Source organism: Balaenoptera ricei, chromosome 3, assembly GCF_028023285.1.
Source record: "Balaenoptera ricei isolate mBalRic1 chromosome 3, mBalRic1.hap2, whole genome shotgun sequence".
Taxonomy (NCBI): Eukaryota; Metazoa; Chordata; class Mammalia; order Artiodactyla; family Balaenopteridae; genus Balaenoptera; species Balaenoptera ricei.
The window spans coordinates 182,198,178-182,221,638 of NC_082641.1; the positions used below are offsets into that span (position 1 = coordinate 182,198,178).

At 62.1% G+C, this 23,461-nt stretch overlaps 2 protein-coding genes across 5 annotated transcripts; one reads left to right on the top strand and one right to left on the bottom strand.

Moving 5' to 3' along the window:
• Window positions 1-142: 142 nt before the first annotated feature.
• On the top strand, window positions 143-16,624 carry MED16 (mediator complex subunit 16). Of its 4 annotated transcripts, XM_059919016.1 has the most exons (18): window positions 143-259; window positions 984-1,066; window positions 1,683-1,824; window positions 2,390-2,497; window positions 2,774-2,943; window positions 5,405-5,836; window positions 6,504-6,609; window positions 8,650-8,805; window positions 9,583-9,794; window positions 10,584-10,790; window positions 11,769-11,979; window positions 12,379-12,512; window positions 12,693-12,885; window positions 13,384-13,600; window positions 14,741-14,824; window positions 15,325-15,467; window positions 15,923-15,960; window positions 16,589-16,624. In XM_059919016.1, the coding sequence occupies exons 3-16, from the start codon at window positions 1,692-1,694 to the stop codon at window positions 15,449-15,451; spliced, it is 2,490 nt and encodes an 829-aa protein (XP_059774999.1). In that variant the 5' UTR covers window positions 143-259; window positions 984-1,066; window positions 1,683-1,691; the 3' UTR covers window positions 15,452-15,467; window positions 15,923-15,960; window positions 16,589-16,624. The 4 variants fall into 4 exon arrangements, with proteins under 4 accessions (XP_059774999.1, XP_059774996.1, XP_059774997.1 ...); XM_059919013.1 differs by lacking the exon at window positions 984-1,066 and having other exon boundaries at window positions 173-259; XM_059919014.1 differs by lacking the exon at window positions 984-1,066 and having other exon boundaries at window positions 174-259; window positions 1,647-1,824.
• Window positions 16,625-20,668: 4,044 nt separating this feature from the next.
• On the bottom strand, window positions 20,669-23,143 carry CFD (complement factor D). Its single transcript, XM_059919924.1, has 5 exons — window positions 22,897-23,143; window positions 22,080-22,236; window positions 21,849-21,993; window positions 21,501-21,758; window positions 20,669-20,888 (listed from the first exon to the last, which is right to left on the bottom strand). Exons 1-5 carry the CDS (start codon window positions 22,952-22,954, stop codon window positions 20,727-20,729), a joined length of 780 nt encoding a protein of 259 aa, XP_059775907.1. The 5' UTR covers window positions 22,955-23,143; the 3' UTR covers window positions 20,669-20,726.
• Between the last annotated feature and the right edge of the window lie 318 nt (window positions 23,144-23,461).

The window sequence follows — 23,461 nt, forward strand, 5'->3', positions numbered from 1 at the left end:
GGGTCATTCACTGAAATTGAGGAAGTGATTTTTGTTCTACCAAATATGACTCAGGTGGCTGCTGGGAATCCATGGTCGCATGCAAATTACACCGGAAGAGGGGCGGAGCCGGAGCCGCTGCCGTCCCAGAAGTCTCCGGGAAGCGGCTGCGCTGCGTGGGCGAATCTTTGCTCCTGGGAAGATGGCGGCGGCGGAGTCGGGGCATTAGGGCGAGTGCAGGCTGCGGCCACCCGCTCGGCTGGGCGCACAGGCCGGCCCGGTGAGTGCGGGGCTGGGAGCTCGGGCGGTCGGCCGGGCTCCGGACGGCGCCGCGGCAGCGGGGAGCGCCGGCCGGGGAAGGCGGTAACTAGCGGGCCCGGGGCGGGGCCTGTGGGGTCAGAGGGCGGGCCTGGAGAGCAAAGGGTGCTGGGTACGCGGTCTGAGTGCGCTGGGCGGGGTCTGGGGGTCGTGGCGGAAACTTGGGGGGACCTGAGGCGACCCGGGGGTCGGGGCATCCGGAGCAGGGGGAAATCGGGGCGGGGCCTGGAACGGTCGGGGGCGGGGCCTAAGGTTATACCTCCCCGGGGAGGGCCTGAGGTGCGTTGTGGGGAGGCTTGGGGGCGCGACCTGGAGGGCCAGGTGTATGGAGGCGGGGCCTTGGGGTTGTTTGGGAGATCCTGGGATGAAAACAGAGTTTGGGCCGGGCCTGGGGACACAAGGGGCAAATTGGGAGTGGGGTGTGGAAAGCAAATACTGTAGGGGCCGGGGCCGGAAGGCTTTGGGGGCAGAGCTTAAAGACTGTTGAAGGGGCTTGTGGGCGGGGCCTCGGTGTTCCCGGGCAGGGCATGAAGAAGCCTGGGGCCTGGGGGTCGTGATTGAGGAAGACGGGGCCGATCGTACTCCCAGTCTCACTGCGCTTTGGTAAAGGTGAAAAGAAATAACCTTAATCGATGCCCGGCGCATGGAGCGCGCTGAGGAAACGTTCACCGTTCCCGTTGTTACAGTTACCTGTGGAAGCCCGGCACCAAGCTGCTGCCCGGCCCCCTCCCAGCCTCTGTCAAAGGCAGCCCCACCGGTGCTCTTGGATGTCCGTGGACTCCTCCTTAAGGATAGACCCGGGTCCTACCCTGTCGCTCCTCACAGTTTGCACTGTCCCCAGCTTTGTTCACCTGGACCAGTGCAGTCACCCCAACCCTGTCCCCCAGCCTCGCCCTCCAGACAGCCAGAGTGGCCTGTGAAACATAAACAGGCCTCAGCCCTCCTGGGGCTGCCACCTCCCTCAGGGTGAAACCCCCCAGGCCCTGCACAACCTGTCGTGTCCCCTCCCCACCCTTACTTTGCCCCGCCCCCTCACTCACCCTTTTCCTGCCCCGCAGGGTCCCATGCCACTCCTTGAGTGCCCAGACTCAGTCCAGCCTCTGGTTCTTTGCACTGGCTTTTCCGTCCACCTGGAATGCTCTTCCTTCAGGCTGCTTGCCTCGATCCCTCACACCTCCACCAGGGAGGCCTCCCTGGCCACGCATGAGTAAAATGCAGCTCCCCCGCCACTTGTGGGGCAGGGGTTGAGTCCACTTTGTCCCCCGCACTAGCCCAGTGTCCAGCACTGCCCTTGGGGTCCTGCAGGTGCTGCGTGAACATCGATGACAAGCCAGTCCTCCCTACTGCAGGAGCTGGTGACTGTCCTCCGTGTGTGACCTTGGCAGGTGGGCACAATGGACCTGGCTTACATCTGCGAGTGGGAGAAATGGCCCAAGAGCACCCACTGCCCGTCGGTGCCCCTGGCCTGCACCTGGTCCTGCCGTAACCTCATCGCCTTCACCACGGACCTGCGGAGTGATGACCAGGGTGCGCCAGCTGCCCCCCCCCCACCGGCTCCCACAGGGTCTCCTCCTCCAAGATGAGGGGTGGCGAGGAGCTCAGAGGGCCTGGAGCCGGGGGCGCTGGGAGCACCCCGTGGGATGGCCGGGGCCAGGGGTGGGTGGCCCCATGCAGCTTGCTGAGGCTCCTGCCTGAGTTTTCCAGACCAAACGTGTCACCACCTGGCTTTGAGGTGCGCTCTGCCAGCCGGGCCTGTGTTGTCTCTGCCACTGAGTGACGTGCACTCAGGAGAGGGAATTAGAAAAACACAGAAACTTAGGATGAGGGAAAGAACCAGCCGTTAGTTTCCACGGAGAGACGCCCAGTGTTAGCATTTGGGGTTTGTTTTCTTCCGGTGCCGTTTTCTACGTCTTCTTTGCCCCACTGGAGGCAGGGTCATGGGCCGCTCCATCTCTACTCGGGCCGCCGGCGTGTCAGCAGCGGCTCCTGAGTCCCCGTGGCCGGGGCTTTGCTGCTTCCTCCCCGATGCCCCCGGGGGGGGTCGTCGGGCACCCGGCTGTTGTTGCCGTGTTGACCGCACCGTCCCTCACAGACCTGACCCGCATGATCCACATCCTGGACACCGAGCACCCCTGGGACGTGCACTCCATCCGCTCGGAGCACAGCGAAGCCATCACCTGCCTCGAGTGGGACCAGTCAGGTGAGGGCAGCTCTCCTTGACCCTGACTCCCAGGGCCACCTGCTCGCTCTTTTCCTGGTCCTGGCCCCGGTGTCCAGAGCTGGGACTCTAAGCCTTGACCTGTGGCTTTGCGGGCCCTGCTCTGCCCACTCCTGCTGTCCAGAGTCCTTTCCGGACTCGCCTGTGCCCCTCCCTGCTCTACTGCCCCCAGGCCGGCCTCTCCCACCCCGGCCCCTGATGGACAGTGAGGGGGGGGGGCTTGTGACGCGGGTTTGCCCCCCGCCCCACCCCGCACAGGCTCGAGGCTGCTGTCGGCTGATGCCGATGGGCAAATCAAGTGCTGGAGCATGGCTGACCACCTGGCCAACAGCTGGGAGAGCCCCGTGGGCAGCCTGGTGGAGGGGGACCCCATCGTGGCCTTGTCGTGGCTGCACAACGGTGTGAAGCTGGCCCTGCACGTGGAAAAGGTGGGTGTCCCACCTGGGGGCGCGGCTCCTCCTCTTGTGTCACCAGCACTCTTTGGTCTGCCTCGCCCGGGCCCGGCTCACACCTGCCGTGCAGGGTCAGCACCCGTGTGGCCAGCAGCCCCTGTGTGACTGACGTTGTGAGATCTCAGAATTCCTGCCTGTACCCCACGGTTCAGCCCAGTGTCCCCTTGAGAGGGGAGCCGCCTGGGTGCAGGGTGCTGAACTCAGATCGCGATGCCACGCCTCACCCGTCGCTCTCCTCACCATCAAGTGGGGCCGCCGCTGGCCGTGGTGAGGGTTCAGCGCGAGAAGACTTGAGAGGGCTCGGTGGGGCCGCGGGGGCGCACGTGGCTTGCTCTGCCGCTGCTCCGCAGAGCCAGGAGCCCCTCCTGGGTTGGTGCTGTGGGAAGTGGCTTTTCTCCCATCCCTTCCCCGTGTCTGCTCCCTGTGCCCGGTGCAGGGCCTGGGGACAGTAACTGTCCGCATCTGGCAGCAGTGCATGCGCGCTGGCTCCAGGCCGCCGGGGGCGGGGGCGGGGGCGGGGGCGGGGGCGGGGGCAGGGGGTGCGTGCTGCCTTCCCTTTGTCTGTTCTCTTTTTTCATGTAACAGCTCTATTGAGATACAAGTCGCTTAGTATGGTTCACTCATCTGAAGTATACAGACTGGTGGTTTACTTAGTATCTTCACAGGCTAGTACAACCATCACCACAGTCAATTTCAGACCTTTTTTTTTTAGTATCTTCTTTCTTTATTTCCTTTATTTGTTTATTTATGGTTGCGTTGGGTCTTCATTGCTGTGCGTGGGCTTTTCTCTAGTTGTGGCGAGCGGGGGCTACTCTTCGTTGCCGTGTGCAGGCTTCTCATTGCGGCGGCTTCTCTTGTTGCGGAGCACGGGCTCTAGGCGCGCAGGCTTCAGTAGTTGTGGCGCACGGGCTTAGTTGTTCCGAGGACTGTGGGATCTTCCCGGACCAGGACTCAAACCTGTGTCCCCTGCATTGGCAGGCGGATTCTTAACCACTGTGCCACCAGGGAAGCCCCAGACCATTCCTTTCAACTCAAAAGAAGTCTGTCCCCATTAGCCTCACTCCCCTTCCCCACCCCAGCCCCTGGCAACCATGAACCCACTGTCTGTCCCTGTGGACTTGCCTGTTCTGGATGTTTCCCATCAATGGAATCACACACCATGTGTCCTTCTGTGTCTGGCTTCTCTCATTAGCGTCGTGTTCTCAAGGTCTGTCCACGCTGTTGCGAACATCAGGGTTACTGTTCTTCTTACCACATACCTTTGTCTCTAAATTATAAAAGACGTATGTGCTCATTTAAAACGCTCGGGCATGCACACGGCTCTCGAAGCCCACGATGTTGAGATCAGGCGTCTGTCCCCTCTCCCCTTGGTAGGGATTCTAACTGCAGGCCTTGCTGCCTAACCTTCTGGACCTTTCTCTCTGTGGGACGTTGCTTTTTCAAACTGCCAGCGTCTCTCCTCGGGGGTCATCTGGGGGCTTTTGCTTCTTTCTTTCCAACACTGCCAGCACCCCCACGTCCGGAAGACTCTGTTGGGGCCGTGGTCAGCCCTGCCCTCCCTGGACGCCTGGCCCTGTGGGTCTGCTCCCCAGACAGAGAGGGCACATACTCTCCCACTGCCCAGAGAGCCCTGCTTAGTCTCCAGCTCGTGCTGGTTCAGTGACAGACGTGTTGCACGGATTGAAAGGAACCCGGCGCGCAGGCTGCCCCCGGGTCCACCCGGCTGGAACGCCGGGAAAGGCACAGCCGGGGACAGAAACCAGGGCCCGGGCGGGGGTTGGCTGGGGGCCCGAGGGCCCCTCCGAGGGGAGTGGAAACGTTCCTGAGCAGTTTCCACGATGGGGTGGTTGTCAACTCCTTGAACCGAAAGCCGAGAACAGGTGGGTTTTGCTGTATGTTAATTGTAACTTAAACCTGGTTTGGAAAGGTAAAATAGCAGTGGCAGCTGTACTTTGCAGCACAGCCGGAATGCTTTACCTCCGGGGTCTGTAAACTGCAGCCTGCTCGCTCGTCCACTTTGTAAACAGTCTCACTGGTGGCTGCTTCTCTTTGCTGCAGACGCAGGGAAAGAGCTGAGTGGTTGCAGCAGACCACTTGGCTCACAAAACCAAAAATACTGAGTGTCTGACCCTGTGAGGAAAACATGGTGGGTCCTGTCCTGCGCGTGTTGAGCCGTGTCATCCTCACCACAGTCCTCGGATGTACAGATGAGGATACTGAGGGTCAGAGAGGCCCATGTCACACAGTGCTTGAGTGGCTGAGGCAGGATCTGAACTCAAGTTCATGTTCTCGTGGCTTCTGCCACGTGGTTCCTCCATGTTCCCAAGGGTGCGACTCCCAGAAGGGCGTCCTGGGGTCACAAAGGCAGACCCCTGAAGGCCAAGCATGTGCCCGGGGCTGGTGCTGCCCCGAGCTGACCCCTCCCCCTCCCCCACAGTCAGGCGCCTCCAGCTTTGGCGAGAAGTTCTCCCGAGTCAAGTTCTCGCCATCGCTCACGCTGTTTGGGGGCAAGCCCATGGAGGGCTGGATTGCAGTGACGGTCAGCGGCCTGGTCACCGTGTCCCTGCTCAAGCCCAGCGGGCAAGTGCTGACCTCGACGGAGAGCCTGTGCCGGCTGCGTGGCCGTGTGGCCCTGGCCGACATCGCCTTCACGGGCGGCGGCAACATCGTGGTGGCCACGGCAGACGGCAGCAGCGCATCCCCAGTGCAGTTCTACAAGGTGTGCGTGAGCGTCGTCAATGAGAAGTGCCGCATCGACACCGAGATCCTGCCCTCGCTCTTCATGCGCTGCACCACCGACCTCAACCGCCGGGACCGGCTCCCCGCCATCACCCACCTCAAGTTCCTGGCCCGAGACATGTCAGAGCAGGTGTGCCCGCCCGGCCACCCCGTGGCAGGATAGCTCGGGGCTAAACCCACGCGTGGGCAGGGCTGGTCCTTCCGGAGGCTCCAGGGGAGCATCGGTTCCCGCCTTTCCCAGCTTCTAGAGGCGCCGCATCCCTGGCTCGTGGCCCCTCCTGCATCCTCACAGCCAGCAGCGCAGCATCTCCCGTCTCTCGGCCTCTGACCCTCCCGCCTCCCTCTTATAAGGACCCTGGGATGATGCTGGGCCCACCGGGGAATCCAGGGTCATCCCCGTCTCAGGGACCTTAACTTAATCCCACCTGCGAAGTCTCCTCTGCCCCATGAGCTGACACATCCACAAGTCCTGGGACCAGGATGGGGACATTTCTGGGGGCGAGGTTCAGCCAGCTGCACCGGGGTCCCCTCATAACCTTGCACTGATCAGCCCCCAGCTTCACGAAGTCCCAGTATGTTTCCCCGGCCCCCTTGCTTCCCGCCGGGGGTGCCTTGAGTGACTGCCTTCCCCAGGGGAGGCGGGGTCGTGGGGGCAGGTGCGGCACCGGCTGGGTGTACCTGGGTCGGAATCAGTGGCTGTGAGGCGGGTGCCGATGTGAGCCCCGTGGAGCAGCCGGAGGCCCGGAGAGGCCGAGGGGCTGGTCCAGGCCCCTCACCGAGCCGCCCGCCCCCCCCAGGTGCTGCTGTGTGCGTCCAGCCAGACCAGCAGCGTGGTGGAGTGCTGGTCTCTGCGCAAGGAGGGGCTCCCTGTGAACAACATCTTCCAGCAGCTCTCGCCCGCCGGTGAGTCCTGCTCCGGCCAGCCAGGGACACGCAGCCTCCCGAGAACCTGGGGTCCTCTGGGAGCCCTCGGGTAGAGTGGGGCGCGGGGATGACCTGAGTTTGCCAATAACGTGCCCGCCACTCCCTTCCCTCCCTCTCTGTCCCCACACCCACGCGGAGCCCCGAGCCCCCCGCCGGGACTGGCCCCCCTCCTGACACCTATGTGGCTGGGAAGCCGGAAAAGCTACTTCCCTGGAAGCCGGGGGTGAACCTGCAGCCACACGGGGCGTGTTCCCGCTGATGGCAGCACTTTTGGCCCTGGAGTGGCCGAGGGGCCGTGTCAAGAGGCCCCTTGAGGCTCCGTCTGCCCGCAGGTGGTTGCCTAAGCTGCTCGATGTGGCCTCAGAGGAACTAAATGTGAAGAAGGTCATGCTGCCTTTCCTGAGCGACCCCGCGGGGCGGCAGAGCCACAAGGGGTCCCAGCCCTTCCCTCGTCCTTCCTCTGTCCTAGTAGCCGTGGGCGCGGCCGTCAGGCGGGTCATGGCCCCCATGCACACCCTGGGACCTTGTCACAAGCGGGACCACATCTCATGCGAAAGGGCCGTCACCCCTGTCAGCTGGTAGAGCCTTGTTCTGATGCAGATGTCCGAGTGCCGGCAGGGTCTGTGCTGAGCTCACCCACACCTCCTCCCCCCACCCCGCCCCTCGTCCTAGCTTCGAACGGCCTGCGGGCTCTTGGATCTGCCTCTTGTCCTACCTCCCTGCCTTTGCCCTAAGCGCCCCCCGCCAGCCCATCCTCCCCCTCAGGCCCCCGCTCTGCCAGCCACCGTCCAGCCCGTGCTCCAGGGGTCAGCCTGACTTGGGTGGACGCGTGGGTCCCGGTGGACTCGGGCAAGCAGCTCAGCCTCTGACAGCGGCCACTCCCCCTCTGACAGTGGCTGCTCCCCCTCTGACAGCGGCCGCTCCCCTCTAAGCTCGGAATGTCTGGGGCCGCCAGGCTGCGTGTGGGTGCCTGGCCCGCTCGCCCTCCCTCCCTGGGCATCGCCACAGCTGTCGCCGTTACAGCTGTGCTCAGCGTCGTCCCTCTCTGGGCCTCGGGCTCCCAGTGGGGTGACGTTTGCCAAGAGCCCCTTTGTGCTGGGCCGTCCAGGGAAGAGCTCTCAGGGCAGGTGGGTAGAGGCGTGCTGTCGCAGCCAGCTTTGCCGCGTCACACACCAGCCCCAAACTCTGGCTCAGAACCACAGCCCGGAGGGTGCTGGGCCAGGCCGCCTCCGCTGCTCCGTCCTGGTTCCCTGTGTCTGCTGTCGCCCCAGGGCAGCTGGGGTGCTGGCCGCTGGCTGGGCGCCTGGGCTCACCTCAGTGTCACCTTGGAGTCTAGGTGCACGGGCGCCGTTGAGCCTCTGCTCACATCATGCCCGCAGCGCCAGGGGCCAAGCCCAGATTGACGGGAACCACCCCACCCCTTGCTGGGGGGCTTCATGATCACACCGAGGGTGTGGACGCAGGGAGGGGGCCCGTCTTGGCCACCTTTCGGTCCAGCTCATGGGGAGAGCTGGGGTTCCACCCAGGACCTCTCAGACCACAGAGACAGAACCCCGCGTAAGCCGGCCGAGTCACTGGGGAATTTTGGGGCTTGTGTGGTGGCAGGGTCGGGGGTGGGTTCCCCTTCTCAGCACGTTGGCTTCTTCGAGGGGACAAGGTGGAGCCGCCCCCGCCACCTGACAGCCTCGTGGCCCAGGCGGGCGCCTCCTCCTGTTCCTGTGAAGGCCCAGGACAGGATCCTTTGGGGTGCCCCGCCCTTCCCCCCCCAGTCACGTGAGCTCGCTGGGTCTCCAGGAGGGGCAGGGTGCTGGGTCAGGTCCACCCTTGTCGTGTTTGTCTTGTTTTCTTTTTTTTAATTTTTTCTGTATTTTATTTACTTTTTTATACAGCAGGTTCTCATTATCTATTTAACATATATTAGTGTATATATGTCAATCTCAATCTCCCAGTTCACCCTACCACCACCCCCCTGTCTTGTCTTCATTTTGTTGCTCTCTGTCCCTCCCCACCTCCTTTTAGTTGGTGACAAACAGCCCACAATTCTCAAATGGCGGATCCTGTCAGCCACCAACGACCTGGACCGTGTGTCCGCCGTGGCGCTGCCCAAGCTCCCCATCTCGCTCACCAACACTGACCTGAAGGTGGCCAGCGACACCCAGTTCTACCCCGGCCTCGGTACGGTGTCTCAGAGCCCTGGGGGAAAGGGGGTGGGCCCTGAGCTTGGGCTTCCATCACAGGGTCCTGGGAGCCTGGCCCCCGGCCTCACGTCAGTCCCAGTGGGGCCGAGGGTGCTGCTTTCAGGATCTGATGGGCTCAAAGGGCTGTGAGGCCACCGTCAAGCTGTGCTCTTTACTATGTAGAGGGCTGTTAGCAGTCCACAGGGGAGGCTGGGAACTTGGGGAAAACTTTCCAGATAAGCTTCCCTCCCATGCCCACCCCCACCCCCGTTGTAGTACCTCATGTGGAGGTTCTGGGTTTGGGCCCTGGCGTCTGTGACCCTGGGTGAGTCAGGCTGGCTGTGTTGGTGCCGACCCAGGGCAGCCCCCCAGCCCCCTGCTGTGGATTACGGGCTTTGGGTTCTAGGAGCCCCTGAGCTCACTGGCCTCCGTTCCGCCCCGAGGCCCTTTGTGTACATCAGGCCCAGGCTCTTTCCATCTGCTGTCCTCTCCGCCTGCCCCTCCCACTTGTCCTCCTGGAAGTCACCTGTTGCCTCACGTTGGCCAAACTTAGTGCCGGCCGCAGGGGAGCGGGGCAGAGGTGCCCAGACAGGGTGCAGTCTGCGCCACCGATTCGGGGGCCGGTTAGCCAGGACTGGACCCCACTGGGGGGTGGTGCACCCCGGTGGCTCGGGGCTCACGCCGCTCCTTAGCACAGCCTCTGCTGGGCGTGGTGGCAGCCCCTTCCCATTGTCCAGAGCTGGGTTCGGCCGCCTGACCCTACACGTGCCCCCAGGGCTGGCCCTGGCCTTCCATGACGGCAGCGTCCACATCGTGCACCGGCTCTCGCTGCAGACCATGGCCATCTTCTATAGCTCCGCAGCCCCGCGCTCCGTGGACGAGCCGGCTATCAAGCGCCCTCGGACCACAGGCCCCGCCGTCCACTTCAAGGCCATGCAGCTCTCCTGGACTTCCCTGGCCCTCGTGGGCATCGACAACCACGGCAGGGTCAGTGCTGTCCCGGGGGGACCGAGGGTGAGGCGGGGTCCCCGTGCTGCTGTCTGTGGGGGGGGGCCCGCGCTCAGGAAGTGGGGGCCCTTAGGGTGCTGCTCTGACGTCAAGGAGTCCTAGGCCCCCATTGCGCAGCAGGTGCTCTGCGAGTTGGCCTCCTGGTTCCCAGGGGAATCTGTCTGTGGCCTGGCAGGAGGGCGGGCAGCCTCACAGCCACTCTCACACACTCACGCTTTCGCTTACACCTGCCCGTGTGTTTGCACGCTCATTCACACCCTTGTACGCTCACACCTCACATTTGTCCTACTGGCACGTTTGCACACGTGCACATGTTTGCACACTCACACCCACATGCGCGTGCCCCCCCGCCCCCCGCAGTGGGCTCCTGTGAGTTGCTGTCGGGCACCCTGTGATTTCTGTTCCGGCCCCATCCTCGGTGTCTCCGGGTGGTGGGTTGGGCTTCTCGGGAGCACGAGGTCTGTGTTCCCAGGGTTCCCCAAGTGGACCTGCAGGCCCCGTCACCCGACAGGCGCCCTGCCGGCTAGGAGGCCTTTCAGACCCTATGTGGGAATCGCCACAGCTATGGAAACCTGGGGCTTGTGGCCCCCATTCATGCCACGTGGCTGGGCTGTGGCTCTGCAGCCCTCCCGTGTGACAGGACAGCGGGCAGGCCTGGGCCCCGCGCCGGCCGTGCCCTCCCTGCCCCCAGCTGCCCCTCGGGCCCCGCCCCCTCGGGCCCCGCCCCCTCAGGCCCCGCCCCCTCAGGCCCCGCCCTCTCCTCCACAGCTGAGCATGTTGCGCATCTCGCCCTCCATGGGCCACTCGCTGGACGCGGGGCTGGCCCTGCGGCACCTGCTCTTCCTGCTGGAGTACTGCATGGTGACCGGCTACGACTGGTGGGACATCCTGCTGCACGTGCAGCCCAGCATGGTGCAGAGCCTGGTGGAGAAGCTGCATGAGGAGTACACGCGCCAGAAGGCCGAGCTGCAGCAGGTGCCCGCCCCCCTTGGCTGCCGCCTGGTCCCTCCGTCAGGGTGACCCGCAGGCCAGACGGCGCACCTCTCGCTGCTGCCTCAGCCCAGGAGTGCGTGGCTGTGGGCCTGACGCCACCTGCCTCTGGGTGGCTTTGGAGGCCTTTGCTTGTGCGATAAGAGCAGTAAACGGGAGTTTTACAGATGGGCGAGCCAGGGAGAAGTGATCGTTCAGACGCCTTGGTGGCGCGCCTGTAAAACCCAGAGCCCCCCCCCCCACCCCGATTTCAGCGGGGTAGCTGTAGAGGTCAGCGCTGCTAAGAATCTGAAGTTGTCCTCTGGGCCAGCCGTTGAGGAGAAAACAGGAAGGAGAGCTCCCATTCCCATTAGCAACCTGCTGAGATGTGAGAGTGCTGGGCCTGACCCGGGAGCATGACCCGGGGAACAGCACAGTGACGGAGCTGGGTTCAGAGCCAGGGACGCCAGGAGTGATCAGATCTCTTGTTATCGGGCAGAGCTGTGTGCAAGCATTTTTGTTTTTTTTGTTTTTGGCCGCACCCCTCATGCCTTGGGGGATCTTAGTTCCCCCGCCAGGAATTGAACCTGGGCCCTCTGCAGTGAGAGCGCAGAGTCCTAACCACCGGACCACCAGGGGGTTCCCTGTATGCAAGCATCTTTATGCTTCAAGTCCTCCAGTCATCCTGGGAGACAACAGGTTTCAGGAACTGTGGGGGGTGGAGCTGCATCTGTGGCCCCACCCACTTCATGCCAGGAGCGCCCCCAGTCGTGAGGTGTCCCAGGCGTGGCCCTCGGGCCCCTGGGGCACACGCGCCCGCAGGTTGAGACCCTGCCATCCTGTGAGGAAGGTCCTCCTACCTGGTTCCGCCATGAGGAGGGCGAGGCCCAGAGAGGGTTTGCGGCTTGCCCGGCTGGCCCAGCGCCTCGCTCTCCACGGCCCCTCAGGCGCATGCCCCGCCCACTCACATCCTCCACCCACCAGGTCCTCTCTACCCGGATCCTGGCCATGAAGGCCTCGCTCTGCAAGCTGTCGCCCTGCGCAGTGACCCGCGTGTGCGAGTACCACGCCAAGCTCTTCCTCATCGCCGCCAGCTCCACGCTCAAGTCGCTGCTGCGCCCGCACGTGCTCAACACGCCCGACAAGAGTCCCGGCGACCGGCTGACGGAGATCTGCGCCAAGATCACGGACGTCGGTGGGTCCTGCCCTGTCCTGCAGGCTGCCCTGGCTGCAGAGGACCCCTCGGCCGTCGCGCATGTGTGGGGTGTTGGGGACACACGGTGGGCGTTAATGGGAACAAAGATGACCCAGCCTGGGGATGGCATCCCCAGGGGCACTGCCTGTGTGGAGGCCTGGAGGCCGGCGGGAGCTGCAGGGTGCCCGGCACAGGGGGTCCGAGGGGCGGGCAGAGCGTTCTGAAGGCCAGCGGTGGACACCCAGAGCCCCTCCCTCCAACCCTGCCTTCCAGGGTCCTAGGCCCATCCCTCATTTGCTTGTTCACGACGTCGGCCTGTGGGGGTGGGCCCAGCTCACCGTGCGCGCTGATGGGCACATGTGAGGTTTTGACTGCCCCTGACTGCCTGTCCCCTCCCAGACATTGACAAGGTCATGATCAACCTCAAGACGGAGGAGTTCGTCCTGGACATGAACACGCTCCAGGCGCTGCAGCAGCTCCTGCAGTGGGTGGGCGACTTCGTGCTCTACCTGCTGGCTAGTCTGCCCAACCAGGTGCGCCCGCACTCCTGCTTGGAAGCCCCACCCACCCAGGAGCCCCACCCCTGGCCTTGTCCCCTGAAGCCCCACCTCCCTGCCCCTGCCCCTCCCAGAAGACCCCTCCCCCCAGGACCTGCTGAGGTCCTAGGATGCTGCACACGCTGAAGGAAGCCACCTGAGCCCTTCTCCCCACAGGGCTCCCCGCTGCGGCCCGGCCACAGCTTCCTGCGGGATGGCACGTCGCTGGGCATGCTGCGGGAGCTGATGGTCGTCATCCGCATCTGGGGCCTGCTGAAGCCCAGCTGCCTGCCTGTGTACACGGCCACCTCTGACACCCAGGACAGCATGTCCCTGCTCTTCCGCCTGCTCACCAAGCTCTGGATCTGCTGTAAGACGCCCAGCTCTCTACTGTCGTTCCGCCACCAAAATACAAGCCCTGGCTGAGTCCCCCCAGCAGAATATAAGCTCCCACAGGTCAAACTGGCTCTGTCGTGGCCCCCACTGTTCCCCCAGCACCCAGCACAGGTCCAGGCACAGTGTGTGTGCTCGTTAACATCAGCCACTCTTAGGCACTTGTTTGTCTGTGTCACCAGGTCGTGTGTTTCTGTGGCCAGGCTCTATCGTTGTCACATCCGTGATGCCAGGAAGGGCACCCAGTGTTCGCTGCATATTTTTTAAATGAATAAGTGGGTCCCCATCTTACAGAGGAGAGGACTGAGGCCCGAGAAGGGGAAGGAGCTTCCCAGGGCCACTCAGGAAGTCGGGGCAGGGCTGGGGCCTGCGCCTGGTGCTCTGTGAGGTCTGAGGAGGCCGTGATGCCTCCTGGGTGGGCAGCGCTCTGGGCAGGGCTGCTGCGCAAGATGTCCCCGTGGTCCCCTCCCCGCAGGCCGCGATGAGGGCCCCACGAGTGAGCCGGATGAGGCGCTCGTTGACGAGTGCTGCCTGCTGCCCAGCCAGCTGCTCACCCCCAGCCTGGACTGGCTGCCCGTCAGCGACGGCCTCGTCAGCCGCCTGCAGCCCAAGCAGCCGCTGCGTCTGCACTTCGGCAAGCCTCCCGCTCTGCCCGGCAGTGCCACCAGCTTGCAGCTGGACGGCCTCATCAGGTGCATGCCCGTCTCTGCCTCGGGGCCTTTGCACGTGCTGTGTGCGCTGCCTCCTTCCAGCCTGACCTCAGTGCTGCTCCCGAGACTCCCCCACCTCCACCCTCTCTCCCCTCCTGGTCACTTCCCTCCATCCAGTCGCCTCAGCCTGTGCTGAGCTGTGCCCTCGCTTGTCTGGGTGACATCATCCTCCCTCTGGTCTGTCACCGCCTGCCTGGAGGGCCCACGTGGCTGACCTTGGTTACTTGGGCTCCAGCCCCTTCAGAGCTCAAGTTACTTGGGCTCCAGCCCTTTCAGAGCTCAAGCTGACGCCCCAGTCCCCCACCGTGAATCGCACTGTAGCCTGGACTGCCTGGTGGGGCCGGAGGCCCCAGGGAATCAGAACCCTCTCAGGCAGACCTCCCAGGGCTTAAAGGTGACCTCAGGAGCCATTCTTTGGAATGTGTGGGGTCTGGACAGCCCACCCCTGCTGAGTGAGCTCACGACTGCCCAGCAGTGCCTTGGGGTGGGGGTTTGTCCCCATTTAACAGACGAGGAAACTGAACCTCAGAGATGCAGTCAGGAGGCAGCCGGCCAGGACCCAAACCCAGCACCCCACAGGCCGCCTGCCTGAAAAGGTGCTCGAGCGATGAATCCCCAAGCGGAGGTTCGCGTCCCCGCCTCCCCGGGAAGCGCCCTGGGCCTTGCTTCTCCACCTTCCGCATTTTCTTGCATGTCTCGCTGTGGGAGGAACAGCCTGATGAATCACACACTGTGGTTTGTGCTTGGGTTTCAGAAAAAACTTTACAAGGAGAGGTGGCTGGTCGCACAAGGGGTTTCACAGTCTCAGAAGTTTTCAAACGTGTGATACGAGCGTAACAGGCCGCCCCGCCCCAGCCCCAGGTCCTCTCTGACGGGCTCTGGGTGCCAGGCTCTCAGACGTCGCGGCGGTTCTGGGCTGCCACCCCGACCCCGGCCAGGGGTCTGTGGGCGGAGGGCGTATAGAAGCCCCGCTTGCGGACTCTCCCTGTTCCCCGGCGAGCGTGCGTCACGCACGCTTTGCCTTTAGGAGAGGGACCTGTGCTGGCGTGTGCGTGCGTGTGCGCGTGCGTGCGCATGCGTGCGTGTACGCCCCCCAGCCACTCCCATGCCCCTCTCCGTCAGGGCGCCGGGCCAGCCGAAGATGGACCACCTGCGGAGGCTGCACCTGGGCGCCTACCCGACGGAGGCCTGCAAGGCCTGCACCAGGTGAGCGCTGCAGCAGACGCCGGGCCCGCTCTGCCACCGGCGGTTTCCCGCCTGGGAACGGGGGTCCTGGAGTGCCTCCCTTGTGGGGCTGCTGAGCGGGTGCCCCAGGCGGTCTTCATAAAGGGCCGGGGTGGCCCAGCGGTGAGCGGCTGACCCGAGCCTGCCTTTGAGGGGCTCCCAGTGACCTGACAAGTGCAGACATGAAGGAGTGACTGCAGCAGTGCTGTGCTTTGCAAACGTGGCCCCGAGTGCTGCCAGACGACCCCAGGGTCACACCACTAGGGACGGGCTGAGCCAGGACTCAGAGCCACAACCCCTCCTCTGTCCACTGAGGGAGGTGAGGGGGTGGTATCTGAACTGGGACGGAAGGATGTGGAGGAATTAGATCAGTGTGGGGGGAGTGGGGGCTGCAGGGAACAGCATTCCTGGGGTGGAACAGCATGTGCAAAGGCCGTGTGGCCACCCTGCCTAGTGCCCCACCCTCCCGACTCTGCCCGCAGGTGCGGCTGTGTCACCATGCTCAAGTCACCCAACAAGACCACGGCTGTCAAACAGTGGGAGCAGCGCTGGATCAAGAACTGCCTGTGTGGGGGGCTCTGGTGGCGGATGCCCCTCAGCTACCCCTGACTGCGCCCAGGCCCCTGTAAGTAGATTCTTTTTTTTTTTTTCTTGTCTGGTGAATATGGTCTTTAATTATTAGTTGGATAACTTTTCTAAAAATTTCATTGTAGTTGATTTACAAGGTTGTTAGTTTCTGGTATATAACACAGTATATAAGTTTATATATATACATATATGTACACACACACGTTCTTTTTCCTACTCTTTTCCATTGTGGTTTATGACGGGATATTGAATATAGTTCTCTGTGCTATACCATAGGACCTTGTCATTTATCTATTTTATATGTAGCAGTGTGTATCTTCTAATCCCACACTCCTAATTTATCCCTCTCTCCTTTGGTACCCATGAGTTTGTATTCTATGTCTGAGTCTGTTTCTGTTTGGTAAATAAGTTTATTTGTGTCATATTTTAGATTTCACATGTAAATGATATCGTATGATATTTGTCTTTCTCTTTCTGACTTACTTCACTTAGTATGATAATCTCTGGATCCATCCATGTTGCTGCAAATGGTATTATTTCATTCTTTTTATGGCTGAGTAATATTCTTTTGTGTGTGTGTGTGTATATATATGTATATATACCACATGTTCTTTATTCATTCATCTGTCGATGGACATTTGGGTTGTTTCCATGTCTTGGTTATTGTGAATAGTGCTGCTGTGAACATTGGGGTGCATGTGTCTTTTTGAATTATAGTTTTGTCTGGACATTTGCCCAGGAATGGATCATATGGTAGTTCTATTTTTAGTTTTTTGAGGAACTTCCATACTGTTTTCCACAGTGGCTGCACCAATTTACATTCCCACCAACAGTGCAGGAGGGTTCCCTTTTCTCCACACCCTCTCCAGCATTTGTCATTTGTAGACTTTTAAATGATGGCCATATTGACTGGTGTAAGGTGATACCTTGTTGTAGTTTCGATTTGCTCTTCTCTAATAATTAGCGATGTTGTGCGTCTTTTCATGTGCCTGTTGGTCATCTGTATGTCTTCTCTGGAAAAATGTCTATTTAGATCTTCTGTCCATTTTTTTGATTGGGTTGTTTGTTTTTTTAATATTGAGTTGTATGAGCTGTGTATTTTGGAAATTAAGCCCTTGTTGGTCGCATCGTTTGCAAATATTTTCTGCTATTCCGTAGGTTGTTTTCGTTTTGTTTATGGTTTCCTTTGCTGTGCAAAATGTCAGTGGATTCCCGATGGGTTTAAAGGAAAGGCACGCTGTCCCCTTGCTGGTCACAGAGCAGCCACGCACTCCAGACCTTCATTGGGTGCGTGAGACAATGCCACCCTTGAACTATGCTTTTGGGCCCTTATCAGCTGCGCCAGCACCTCTGTAACCGGCAGGGCAGGTGAGGACACGGCCTGAAGCCTCAAGTTGGCACCCTCGGCCCAGCGGGCCCTGCTCTTTCTTCCTCGGAGCCTACTGGCGGATCCGGGTGGAGGGCCTGGCCGCATGGCCACCATAACAGGTGGTGACTGAGACAGGCCTGGGCCTGCCCTGAGGATCTCACTGCCCCGGGTAGAGCCACGGCTGTGTCCCGACCCCTGGGACCCCAGAGCGCAGTGACCGCCCTGGATTTCCCAGGTCCCAGCTCAGAGGGTCCAGGAGAGCTCAGGCCTCTGTCCTTCAGAACATCCCCCATGAACCTGCCGGGTGTCCAGTGGCCACTGTCAGTGACACCAGCCCGGGCGTCTGCTTCGGGTTCCTCACCTGTACCTGTCACTGCTGAGCCCTGGCGACCGCCGTCTCTGACCTGGGCAGACCAGTAAACGTCCCCACTGGGTGGCTGGTGTCTTGTCGGTGTCCTGGGCGCCACCCGGCAGCCCCCTCGCCCCCGGAGCCTCCCTCCCTCTCCACAGGCATGTGGTTCTGCCCCTGTGTGTGCTGCTCTCCTGCTCTGTCAGCATTTATTGAGCACCTAGTGTCTGCCAGGCACAGGGGTCCCTGCACGGGGGAAGCAGTGGGCTGGACGTGGGTGGGGGCTGCTCCCCGCCGCCTGGGTTCCTGCGCACGTGAGTGTCTCTGTCTCTGCTTTCCCTCTGCGTCCCTCCCCCTCCCCTCCCCTCTCCCCTGGGTTTCCTGAGCTCCGCGGCCCCCAGGGGTCCTGCTTCGCCAGCAGCCGCTTCCACCCATTATGCCTGGCCCCCCGCAGGCCCCGGGCACAGCGCCTGCCTGTTAAGTGGTGATTGCTTCTCTTGTTTTCCTTCTGGAGGCGAAAGGGAGGGCAGGCCGGCCGGGCGCCCCGCGGAGGTCAACACGCGGCAGCGGTGTCTGTCGGGCTTTCAGGGGCTGGCAGCGCTCCAGGGGCCCCATTACCTGGGCCAGGGGCCGCTTCCCCGCCGGCCCGCCCGCCTGCGGCAGCAGCACTTGGCGTCTAGGTCCTGCCGTCCGAGAGGTGCTTCTGCGGGGACCTGTGGGGACCCGGAGCTGCTGGCTGTGCCGGGAGGGGTGGAGACACCCTGCCTTGGACTCACCTCCCGTGCTGCTGCCACCGCCTTCTGTCCCCTTGGGGAAAGGGGACCCAGGGCTGCCTCCCTGGTCAAGGGGCATGTGGTCCACGTTCCTACATATTTTTTCTCAGCCTTCTACCCCATTTGACCATGTTTTTTTAAGCAACTTGTGTTTCTCAAGTCATTTGAAGTCTTTAAACCAGTTATTTGTCTTAGGAAAATGAGCCTGTTTCTTGCACTCATGTTTCATTGGTTAAGGTTAAATTGTGGGCATTTACACCCCGGCCACCATCTTCGGACGCTCCCTGGAAGGCGGGTCTGCATCTCCTCCCCTTGGGTCTGGGGCTCGCACCTGTTCCCATCTGTCCTATGCAGGGGAAGTGGCCCCGGGTGACCCTGAGGCTGGTGGGAACCGGCCTGGCTCCTGGGCCCTCATCCTGGAGCCTCCAGGCCTCTGGTCATCTAGGTGGTGGGACAGGGACACGCGTCCCTCCCCCCCACATCCTAGTGACCCGGACCCGCACAAGCTGAGCGCAGTGAATGGCGAACGGGGATGGCTCTGCGTCGCCGAGTTTGGGGTAGTTTGTTACGCAGCAGCAGATAACCGGAACGCTCCGTGAACTGCTGTGACAAGCCCAGAGGGCATAAGCGGGCCCGGCTGTCCAGAAGCGTCGGGCTCATCTGGGGGCCATGGGGGGGCCACCTGCTGAGGGCCCTGCTGGAATGTTCCTCCAGGTTGGGAGGGGATTTGTGGGTGGGGATGTTCCCTTGCCCCCCGTCCTGCCCCCACCATGTGTCCACACGGGTCCCCCCCTCTGGGGTCAACAAGGGCAGGTGTTACTGTGACAGGAAGAGGCAGGTCAGTCCGTCGGGCTGCGTGTCCACTGTGCCCTCAGCCTCCTCAGAGCCAGGTCCACGGGTCCCAGCTGCAGGTGAGGAGGCCGAGGCCACCATCCTCTGGAAATAGAAGCGGGAAGCTGCCCTTGACTCCCCATGGCAAGTGGGCTGCCGTCTGCAGTGGGGGGACACGGCCACGTGGGCCACCCTCCCTGTACGCTCCTCCTCCCCTGTGGCTCAGGGTTGTCCCCTCCCCCTCCCACCAGCATCTGTGGGGAAGTTGCTAGAAGAGGCCCTGCAGGGTCACAGGGCTGTCAGACGGCTGTGTCACAGGGACTTCTGAGTTTTCATGTGACTGCAGAAACCCCCCATGGGGTAGAAAGCATGGAGCCTATGTCTCCTGCCTGGAGACCCACAGACCCCTCCCCCTCTGCCCGCCCCACCCACTCCATCTGGTCCTGCTCTGACCTCAGGGCCCCTGGCTCACCAACACAGACAGCCTAGTCTGGTCTGTAGCCCCCACTAGTGGTGCCAGGTAAAATGCAGGACGACAGTTAAATCTGAATTTCAGATAACAGTGAATAAATTTTTTAGTCTAAATCTGTCCCAAATATTACATGAGATATAAAAAGTATTTGTTGTTTTCCTGAAATTCCCATGTAACTGGACATGCTGTATTTTCATTTGCTAAATCTGGTAGGTAATCCTACCATGCCACCTCCTGCCACCTCCACGGTGGATCATTTCAAGGCCACTTCCTGGTGTCATCGCTTCATTCAGAAAATACCTATGGGATGAATGAGTCTGTGATGGCTGAATGACCAGCAGTTATGTTTCCCTTTCCCCACTCATTTAAATGTGAACAGCTTCTTAAATTCCACACGAAATTCCTGCGTACGCTGAGGAGAACCCCAGGCCCGTCTTCAGGATGACTCATGAGTTCCATCCTGCACAATGGAATATTTGACCCGGTTCCTGTGAGCAGGGCTGGGTCTCAGCTGTGTCTACACAGTAAGCACTCAACTAGTGCTTCCTTATGAATGAACGCTCCATAGCAGAAAAACAAAAACTGGCCATAGGTTCCAACTCCAATCCCTGGTGGCGCACACGACCACCTCTCAGACCCTCAGTCTCCTCGACCGAAGAGAGGTCAGAGACCCCCTTTGTGGACCAGGCTTAACACCTGGGGCCTAGTAGGTGCTGGGCTTCAGTGGCCCCTCGTCCAAGTGGGAGAGAGGGCACAGGGCCTCAGGACCTGGGTTCTGCCCTGTCACCTCCCAAAAGGGTAAACAGACCCAGGAGGACAGCGAGTCCCCTGGGCCTCCAATCAATGGAGCTGCTCTGGGACACCAGTCAGCTTTGCTCAGTGAACCGCACAGCACCTGGGGGTGGCCTATGAACGCAGGCCCTGTGGCTCTGGGCTCATTTCCAGGCTTTGCTCAGGAGCTTGTGTGTGACCTCAGGAACTTCTGTGTGATGTCAAGAGAGTCGCACGGCCCCTCTCAGCCTGTTTTCCCATTTGGGACACGGGTCCTAAGAACACAAGTTCTCTGTGTACCTAGATCTCAGCCCAGAGCAGGGTCTGGCACACAGCAGGCCCTCACTTTCTGCTCGGGAAGCAAGGACCAAGGGAACACCCACCCCCACTCGTGCCCCTCCCTGGGTCTCCGGGCGTCTCTCCTATTTCCAGGGGAGAGTAAGGGCGCCACCGCGTGGCCGAGACGTGAAGCGACTCCTGGCAGCTCCAGCCCGGCTTGAAGGGCGTGGGGTCTCCGGGCTTTTGTCCCCGAAGATCCCTCCGCCAGGCACGCCGTCTCAGCCTTTGGGTCACCTCCTGGCACCGCATTACCAGGACGCTGCCGCCCCCCTCAGTCTGGCTCGCCTCCATCCGCTCCCTCACGCAGCGTGCAATCTGTAAAGGCGGACCGGGCGCAGGAGTGGATGACTTTATTGCTCGGGCCCCCGTGACCGCCGCCCCTCAGGTCCTCCTCAGGCAGCTGAGCCCTCAGCCATCACTCCGTCTATCCAGGCCACGTAGCTCGCCAAGCGCGTGTAGATGCCGGGCTTCTTGCGGTTGCCACAAACACGTGAGCCCGAGGTGACCACGCCCTCGGCTACGCCGCCGCACACCAGCGGGCCTCCAGAGTCACCCTGCAGGGAACGATGTCATGAGGTCCGGTGCAGGGCCGCCGCAGGCGTCCGGCCTGCCCTTCGGCGTCCGGTCCTGCTCCACAGGCGCCTGCTGCAATCCCCCTCAGCCCGCCGGTCCCAACAGTTCCCTCGCTCGTCAATCTCAGGCCCCGCCCACCAAGGCCCCACCTCCGCCGGCTTTCGGTTCCGCCCCTCTCCGGGCTCCAGTCCGCACTCCGTCCCACGGAAGTGGAGCAGCCCCCTACTCCGACCCTGCCCCAATCCTGGCCCTCTCCAAGCTCGGGCCCCAACTCGTCCGCACCCTCTTCCAAATCCCACCTCTCCTCCCAACCCTGCCTGGACCTCAGGCCAGCCACGCCCACCCAGTCTGTGTCATTGACCCTCCCATCTCAGGCCCCACACCTGCCTCAGGCCACGCCCACTCCCCTGGTGGGGGCACTCTGCGAGCTCCCCCGCACGACCCGGCCTTTCCATCAGCCTCGCCTCCCGTATTCCCGCGCGCCCCGCCCATTCTGTTGGCTCCGCCCCCAGCAGGCCGGCCCCCCCCCCTCTGCCCCGCCCTCCCGAGGCCGCGGCTCCCACCCCTCTACTGGCCCAGCCCCGCCCTCGCACCTTGCAGCTGTCACGGCGGCTGCTCTCCGCGCACATCATGCTGTTGGTGATGGTGCCGTCATGGTACTTGCGCAGGTTGCAGGTGGCGCGGTCGAGCACCGGCAGGAGTAGGTGCTGCAGGCGGTCGGGCCGCCGGCCAGTGTGGCTGACCACGCCCCAGCCGGCCACGTCGCAGAGCGTGCCGGCCGCCACGTCGCGGTCCTCGCGCTGCCAGGGCAGGGGCTGCACGGCGGGGCCCAGCACGGCCTTCTCAGAGAGCTGGGGGTTGGGGCGGAAGGGGATGTTAGCGTCGGGGCGGGGGCGGGGGCCCCGGGGCAGCACGGGGGACTGGGGCTAGACTCAGCAGACCTGCAGCAGGAGGAGGTCGTGGTCGATGGTGTCCGGCCGGCTGTCCGGGTGGGGCACTGCGCGTAGCACGTCGTACAGGCGCTTGGAGGGCTCCGGCTGTGACAGGGAGTGCGCGCCCAGGAGCACCTGCACCTTCCCGTCGGCCCTGGGAGTGGGGTGGACCCACGTCAGAGCCACGTTCCCGCCCCACCTCACCCCACCCCGTCCCGCCCTTTGCCCCAGGCCACTCACACGTCCTCCAGGCAGTGCGCTGCGCTCATCACCCACCGCTCGGCCACCAGGAAGCCTCCGCACACGTGCGTGCCCTTCACCTGCACGGATGCCATGTAGGGCCGCGAGTGGGACATGGCCTCTCGGCCGCCCAGGATCCTGCCGCGGGGCTGAGCCCCTGGAGGTAGTCAGGTCAGCGCGAGGACCTCGGGGGTGACTGCAGCCCCCCGCTAGGATTCCATCTCTATCCCGAGGCGGCTCCAGCACCCCTCAGACCTGGAATTCCATCCTTACAATCCTCCCCCACAGAGTTGCAAACTCCGGGGGGCCCAGGGAGGAATGCCCGAGAAGACAGATGATAGGGAGTGACTGAGTCTGGGGCAAACTCCATACCTACACATTGGGCCTGAGGCTTCAGTTTAAACGTAAGGAAAGCCGGACTGTCCAAACCCAGCACCCCTGCTAGCCATTTGCCCCTCAAGCTGCCGGTTTTCCAGTGTGTGGAAAGCTAGGTTCAAAGTTTTGAGAATTCCCCCTGGTGGTCTAGTGGTTAGGACTCGTTGCTTTCACTGCCGAGTGCATGGGTTCAATCCCTGGTGGGTGAACTAAGATCCCACAAGCTGCACAGCCCGGCCCCCTCCCCCCCCCAAAAAAAAAACCTCACCAAAATTGTAAGAATTCCTTGGTTTTCAGAGCCTTCTGTTCACGTGAAACCTGCCCCCCTCCCTGCCCACTTAGGGGGCTGGAGGACAGTCCTGTTTGACGGAGCAGGCCCCCTGGCTGGCCGCCCTGCAGGCTGGTGGCCCCCAGCGGTCACCGCAGGCCCAGGTCCACTCACCACACACGGCCGCCCCGAGGAGGATCAGAGCCGCCAGGTGCAGGGAGCGGTCCGCCATGATGCTGCCGTGGCCTTGACACTGACCCAGGCCAGGCCCTGGGTGTGCTTTTATGAGGGTGGAAGGGGGCGGGCACTCCCACAGGTCCTATCGGCCGGGTGAGCAGCAGCCCAGTTGGGCAAGGGGAAGCCGCCTGTCCACCCTCCCCAGGGGTGTGGTTGTCTTCCACGGACTTTGTACCAGGAGTATAGACAGGCTGCTGGGCGTGCGTCCCGCCTCTGTGAGCCTGGCCCGGGGCTGGCCCCGGTGTGGGGAGCAGCCCCTCAGGACTGGCAGCAGGCAGAGCAGAGGGATGGACCTACACCCAACCCCACGGCCCCGTCTCCCCAGAGTGCCTTTGCAGCCCCAAAGTTTCACAACAGCAGCTGGAAACCACAGTTTGTAAACAACCCACTTCCTCATTTTCTGCTTCTCTCTTCTTTCTCTTCCTCCTGCAACTTGGAGAGGAGGTCGGGTGGGGGTAGGGAAGAGGTCATCCAACACCCTTGTCCCTGTTGCTGTGGCTCT

Coding starts and splice junctions, on each gene's coding strand:
- CFD (XM_059919924.1), bottom strand. CDS start 22,954: ATGGCGGACCGCTCCCTGCACCTGGCGGCTCTGATCCTCCTCGGGGCG. Junction 22,237..22,896: donor CCTCGGGGCGGCCGTGTGTG/GTGAGTGGACCT, acceptor GACTACCTCCAG/GGGCTCAGCCCCGCGGCAGG. Junction 21,994..22,079: donor GCGCACTGCCTGGAGGACGT/GTGAGTGGCCTG, acceptor CCCCACTCCCAG/GGCCGACGGGAAGGTGCAGG.
- MED16 (XM_059919016.1), top strand. CDS start 1,692: ATGGACCTGGCTTACATCTGCGAGTGGGAGAAATGGCCCAAGAGCACC. Junction 5,837..6,503: donor CCCGAGACATGTCAGAGCAG/GTGTGCCCGCCC, acceptor CGCCCCCCCCAG/GTGCTGCTGTGTGCGTCCAG. Junction 14,825..15,324: donor GCCTGCAAGGCCTGCACCAG/GTGAGCGCTGCA, acceptor CTCTGCCCGCAG/GTGCGGCTGTGTCACCATGC.